The sequence below is a fragment of the Salvelinus sp. IW2-2015 genome, unplaced genomic scaffold (genome assembly GCF_002910315.2).
Source record: "Salvelinus sp. IW2-2015 unplaced genomic scaffold, ASM291031v2 Un_scaffold4428, whole genome shotgun sequence".
NCBI classification, from domain to species: Eukaryota; Metazoa; Chordata; class Actinopteri; order Salmoniformes; family Salmonidae; genus Salvelinus; species Salvelinus sp. IW2-2015.
In genome coordinates, this window is record NW_019945698.1 from 30,077 (window position 1) to 37,052 (window position 6,976).

Here is a 6,976-nt window from a genome sequence, read left to right on the forward strand (position 1 = left end):
TGTCCTTCAGTTGAAGGGGAATGGAACTCTCCTTCTCCCTCTGTCCTTCAGTTGAAGGGGAATGGAACTCTCCTTGTCCCTCTGTCCTTCAGTTGAAGGGGAATGGAACTCTCCTTCTCCCTCTGTCCTTCAGTTGAAGGGGAATGGAACTCTCCTTCTCCCTTTGTTCCATGGAAGACAAAATAAAAGGAGTGCAGATTCTCTGTTTTGTCTCCAGCATCCTGTCTTTTTTGCCCTCCTCTCCTCTGACTTAAGAGAGCAGATCCTAAATGGTGGCATCAGATGTCTGTGCTCGGCTGTCTCTCTGTCCATCTCTCCTCTTCCCTCCTCTTCCCTTATTCCTAAACAACCGTTCTTCTAGGCTTTGTCCTAAAAGCCACCCTGTTCCCTTTATAGCGGCTAGCCTCTTCGCCCCGGGAGACCTGTAACTTTACACACTGATCTCCCGTACCCCGAAACCATATTTACCAGCCCTCTMGTTGACCTAAATAATGTGTGAAAAGAAACATTTATATCCAACTTTTCCTGAGTTGACCCGAATTCACACCATATCTCCTTAAAAGGCGGTGTGCTGCCATCTGGGATCACGTGGTAATCTATATCGAACAGAAATATCAAAGCAACATACAAAAATGTCAACGATTTGACGGAGTTACAGTTCATATAAGGAAACCAGTCAATTGATATGAATTCATTAGGCCCTAATCTATGGATTTGACAGGACTGGGAATACACATATGCATCTGTTGGTCACAGATACCTTAAACAAAAAGTAGGGGCGTGGATCAGAAAACCAGTCAGTATCTGGTGTGACCATGTGCCTCATGCAGTGCGACACATCTCCTTCACATAGAGTTGATCAGGCTGTTGATTGTGGCCCGTGGTGGAATGTTGTCCCACTCCGCTTGAATGGCTATGTAAAGTCGCTGGATATTGGCGAGAACTGGAACACGCTGTCGTACACGTCGATCCAGAGCATCCCACACATGCTCAATGGGTGACATGTCTAGTGAGTATGCAGGTCATGGAAGAACTGGGAAATGTTCAGCTTCCAGGAATTGTGTACAGATCCTTGTGACATGAGGCTGTGCTTTATCATGCTGAAACATGAGGTGATGGCGGCGAATGAATGGCAAGACCATGGGCCTCAGGATCTCATCACAGTATCTCTGTGCATTCAAATTGCCATCGATAAAATAAAATTGTGTTCGTTGTCCATAGCTTATACCTGCCTATACCATAACCCCACCGCCACCATGGGGCACTCTGTTCACAATGTTGACATCAGCAAACCGCTCGCCCACACGACGCCATGCACGCTGTGTACCATCTGCCCGGTACAGTTCAAACCGGGATTAATCCATGAATAGCACACTTCTCCAGTGTGCCAGTGGCCATCGAAGGTGAGCATTTGCCCTCTGAAGTCGGTTACGACGCCAAACTGCAGTCAGGTCAAGACCCTGGTGAGGAAGACGAGCACGCAGATGAGCTTCCCTGAGAGTTTGTGTAGAAATTCTTTGGTTGTACAAACCCACAGTTTYAYCAGCTGTCYGGGTGGCTGGTCTCAGATGATCCCSCWGGTGAAGAAGCCTGRGCTGATGTGGTTACACGTGGTCTGCGGTTGTGAGGCCGGTTGAAAGTACTGCCAAATTCTCTAAAACGACGTTGGAGGCGGCTTATGGTAGAAAAATAAACATWAAATTCCCTGGCAACAGCTCTGGTGGACATTCCTGCAGTCAGYATGCCAATTGCACGCCCACTCAACTTGAGACATCTGTGGCATTGTGTTGTGACAAAACGGCACATTTTAGAGTGGCCTTTTATTGACCCCAGCACAAGGTCCACCTGTGTAATTATTATGCTGTTTAATCAGCTTCTTGCTATATCACACCTGTCAGGTGGATGGATTAACTTGGSAAAGGAGAAATGCTCACTAACAGGAATGTAAACAAATTTGTGCACAACATTTGAAAGAAATCCATTTTTTTATACGTATGGAACATTTCTGGGATCTTTTAYTTCAGCTCATGAAACATGGTACTTTACATATTGCGTTTTATATTTTTKTTCAGTGTAGCGTCGGAAATGATTACATGTAAATGTTTATTTTGACCACAGCTCACACATTGTACAGCCCAAAACGACTGGTAAGGTATCCCGGATCCTAGATTTGCCTTCAGTGACGGGAAAAGTTGATTGGAAATAGGTCAACCAGAGGTCTGTTTAAATGTGTTTTTCGGGGTACGGGATGTCGCCGTCAGCGACGAGAGATCTATGTGCAGTATGGGTCTATGTGCAGTATGGGTCTATGTGCAGTATGGGTCTATGTGCAGTATGGGTTATGTGCGTATGGGTCTATGGTGCGTGGTATGGGTCTCCCCGGAGAGAAGAGCACTAAATAGGGAATAGGGTGCATCCATCCTTCTATAGAGCCTCCTACAGTATCCTACAGTATCTACAGCCTCCTACAGTATCCTACAGCCCCTACTGTATCTAACGCTCCTACAGTATCCTACAGCCCCTACTGTATCCTACAGTATCCTACAGCCTCCTACAGTATCCACCGTTCTACAGTCTCTACAGCCTCCTACAGTATCCTACAGCCTCCTACAAGTATCCTACAGCCCCTACTGTATCCTACAGCATCCTACAGCCTCCTACGTATCTACAGCCCCTACTGTATCCTACAGTATCTACAGCCTCCACAGTATCCCACAGCCTCTACAGTATCCTACAGCCTCCTACAGTATCCTACAGCCCCCTACAGTATCCTACAGCCTCCTACAGTATCCTACGTATCCCACGCCTTCTACAGTATCCTACAGCCCCTACAGTATCTACAGTATCCTACAGCCTCTACAGTATCCTAGATCCTCCTACAGTATCTAGCCTCACAGTATCCTAGTCCTACAGTATCCTACAGCATCCTAGCATAGATATCTGGAAAACAAACATTCCAATGTGCAGTCAACGGCCTTCCACTTAAGACTGCTCTCTCACTACAAGCCTCTCTCCATCCCTTTCTTTCTCCCTCCTCTCCTCCTCTTCCTACATCCCTATCTCTCTCTCCACCCCACCTCTCTCTCTGCTCCTCTCTCTCTGTCTCTCTCTCTCTCTCTGCCTCGCCTCTCTCTGCTCTCTCTCTCTCTCTGTCTCTCTCTCTCTCTCTCCTCTGTCCTCGTCTTTCTCTCTCTCTCTGCTCGCTCTTCTCTCTGTCTTTTCTCTCTCACTCTGCTCGTCTTTCTCTCTCTCTCACTGTTAAGATATTTTATCAAGGTTTAAGATAAATTATTAAATAATTCTACCAGAAACTTAACCATTAGGATTAGAGGTTATGTAGCATGTACAGGGGGAGAAAGGAATGTCTGTGTGTGTGCCTAAAGAAAACTAAATGGATCATTAACCTATGTTTGAACCGACTAAGCTATAACTCTGTGGAGATAAGGGAAGACAGCAAAAGCCCCTCTAGCTTTTCCGATCTTGGGGGGGGGGGGGGGGGGCTGGAACTGTCTGCTAAGTGGTAATAAACTGTGGTGAGACTTCAGGAGATAATCCAGATTAGTGTGTATGTATGTGCGTTAGTAATAGAAGGGATAAAAATAACGGTTTTGTATATGCACGTCAGAGATCTCTCGAGAATAAACGCTATTGATTAATTTGGACACGGGTCTATGTCTATTTTATGCAAATAAGGATCTTACAAATTCTTAGAAACGGACAGAGTGTTTGCTTTGTTATAATTAAATTGGTTAACGAACATAAAGGAAACAAATTCCTTCATCACTCACTCTGCCTCACCTCTCTGTCTCTCTTTCTTTCTCTCTCTCACTCTGCCTCGCCTCTCTCTGTCTCTCTTTCTTTCTCTCTCTCTGCCTCGCCTCTCTCTCTCTCTCTGTCCTTCTCTCTCTCACTCTGCCTCGTCTCTCTCTCTGTCTTTCTCTCTCTCTCACTACAAACCTCTCTCCATCCCTTTCTTTCTCCCTCCCTCTCCCCCTCTTCCTACATCCCTATCTCTCTCTCTCCACCCCCCCTCTCTCTCATATTATCCAACGTCTACCAATATCTTCCCTTTTTCTCTCAGTTGATTTACATCCCCCTCTTTCTTGTCCTGTTCTACAATATCCCCTCCTTTCCACTGTCTCTCAGACTATGGCAACCATTCTTTTTCCATTTAATCTTTTTATTCCTTTCTTTTCTGTTAGTTTACTATTGTGTCCATCACGTCATCTCCACCGTGGCAGCTCTCCTCTCCGTGTACGATCAACACCGGGAAGAAAAATGCATCGTGGTAAGACGGAGGCCTATCCCTCACCCCCTCATCCACCTCTCCTCCTCCCTCCTGCTCATCGTGGTAAGACGGAGGCCTATCCCTCACCCCCTCATCCACCTCTCCTCCTCCCTCCTGCACTTCTTCCTCATCCCTCTCTCCCTCCTCTTCCTCCTCCCTCTCTCCTTCCAGCACTCCTCTACTTTCCTCATCATCCTGACCCTGCCAGGACCCTAACCCCAGAAACCCTCCTCCTCCGTCTTCCCCCCGTCCTCCTCCCAGTCCTCCCCCCATACTACGAGAGTGAAATAGACTTGCTGGTCTCGGCCGTGTCCCTAGAGAAAACCCACTACGACTCAACACTAACCTGCCACCACCCTGACCCCCACCCCCTACGCCATTCGCCCTCATCCCAGCCACAGTGCCGTTCAGCAGGGCTTGATTCCCCGTCGGGGCCCTTAGCCTGGAGGGCAGGCTTGAGCTTGACGTGGTACTCCGGCACCGGGGACAGCTCTGGAGGAGGTAAGCCGTGGAGAAAGCCACTGGGCGGGTCATGCTGACTGGAAAGCCTCCCTGGATGGAGCCTGGAGCTCCAGGTGTGGAGGAGGTGGTGTTAGTTCCTCCTGTTCCACTAACTCCTCCATTACTCTCTCTCTCCAAGTCCATGAGAAGAGCTTCGGAATATGAAGGAACCATTTGTTGATTACAGCGAATGTGCCACTCCAGCTCCGTCATATCCACCGTGTTCACCCGCGATATYGCTCTGTAGCTCGACCCGCCGTTGMCACTCCTCTCGCCTGTCGTTCCTCCGTTCTCCGTCACTCCGTCCTCACGGATCGTCTCCTCTCCGAACAGTTTCTCCACGTGGTAGTGTACATGGGCCGTGCAGTACTCCGACACGACCCGGATGGGCCAGGAGAAGAGGAACGCTGAGGCTAGCCAGAAGACCCGGTGTCGGGAATACCACGGTTGCCGGGTCGGGTCTGGGAACGCCAGAATATGCTCCTTGAAATCCACGTTCTTTAGATGCATCCCTTCCCGTGCTTCCATGTAATCGTCCAGACCCTCGTTGTCTCCGAAGAAGCGTGCTCGCTGGGTGAGGTATGCAGCCTCCGCACGGGCGCTGGCAAAACTGAAACAGAGGAACAATTGATTCATTGATTGATTAATTCACTGATTTGATTTATATAGCGTTTTTACAGTAGCTCAAAGCAGGCTAAGGTGAGAAACTCACCTAGCTGAACATCTAGAATTCCAAATGTGTGTATGCTGTGTGTATTTGTGTGTATGCTGTGGTGTTATTGTGCTGTATGTTGTGTGTAGTTTTTGGTGTTATGCTTGTTGTATGCGTGTGGTATTGTGTGTTGCTTAGGTGGCTGTGTGTATGTCGTTTTGTGTGTATGCTGTGTGTTATTTGTGTGTATGCTTGTGTGTATTTGGTGTGTATTGTGTGTATGGTATGTGGTGTATTTGTGTGTATGCTGTGTGTTATGCTGTGTGTATTTGTGTGTATGCTGTGTGTATGCTGTGTGTATGCTGTGTGTATGCTTGTGTGTATATTGTGTGTATTTTGTGGTGATGCTGTGTGTATTGTGTTGTTATTGTGGTGTATGCTGTGTGTATTTGTGTGTTGATGTGTGTATTGTGTGTATGCTGTGTGTATTTGTGTGTATGCTGTGAGGGTTGTATTTGTGTGTATGCTGTGTGTATTTGTTGTTATGCTTGTGTATTTGTGTGTATGCTGTGTTTTTGTTTATTGTGTGTATGTTGTGTATTTGTGGTGCTTTTGTGTGTATGCTGTGTGTATTTTGTGTGATTTGTGTGTATTGTGTGTATGCTGGTGTGATTTTGTGTATGTGTGTGTATTTGTGTTATGCTGTTGTATTTGTGGTGATGTGTTTGTGTATGCGTGTGTTATGCTGTGTGTATGGCTGTGTGTATTTTGTGTGTATTTTGTATTGTTGTTGGTAGTTTTGGTGTACCTGAAACACTTGGTGAAGCGTTAGCCTGACAGCCGGGTGTCCTGAAGTCCCTGGAGCTCCTTGGAGACGTCTTTCACCCGTGGCGACCGTAGTCAAACTTCAGAGCTGGAGGCGGGTGGGTGGTTAACCCTCTCATGGTAGACCTGTGAGCGAGGGGAATAAAAAAATAAAAACGTTTATTTTTTATGATAAGTCGCTGTCCTATTTTTCAGGTAACTTATACATAAGGGACAATTTCTACTTAAAGTGGACACACATCGTTACTTTTGCCCGACGACCGACCAATCCTCACATAGATTAAATGTGTTGATGGATATCATCTATTCTTATTAGAGAAAACATACAATTATGAACGCAGTACATGCTGTTATTGTTATGCTTTGTCGGACCATATTTCTATGCTTCCAGAGCTTAGTTTCATTTTTGCTCTTTTTACTTTCGGTTTTCCTTCAAACAGCTGATAAGAAAAATATTTGCTCCTGATTGTATACTTTACCGAGTGCGGCACAGTCGTCCTAAACACATGGCATCTCGTGCAGAGGAGACGTACACGGTGTCTGTCACTTACAGTACCTGGTTCGAATCCAGGCTGCATCACATCCGGCCGTGATTGGGATCCCATAGGTGGCGTACACAATTTGCCCAGGCGTCGTGCCGGGTCGCCAGGTAGGCCGTTTCATGATGTAACAAGTAATGAAGTGTTGTTGCTAATAACTGACTGGGCGCG

The 6,976-nt window shown here is 46.8% G+C and overlaps 1 protein-coding gene across 1 annotated transcript; it reads right to left on the reverse strand.

Moving 5' to 3' along the window:
* Nucleotides 1–3,240: 3,240 nt before the first annotated feature.
* On the reverse strand, nt 3,241–6,328 carry LOC112077274 (transmembrane protein 151B-like). Its single transcript, XM_070441630.1, has 2 exons — nt 6,250–6,328; nt 3,241–5,399 (listed from the first exon to the last, which is right to left on the reverse strand). Exon 2 carries the CDS (start codon nt 5,315–5,317, stop codon nt 4,199–4,201), a length of 1,119 nt encoding a protein of 372 aa, XP_070297731.1. The 5' UTR covers nt 5,318–5,399; nt 6,250–6,328; the 3' UTR covers nt 3,241–4,198.
* Between the last annotated feature and the right edge of the window lie 648 nt (nt 6,329–6,976).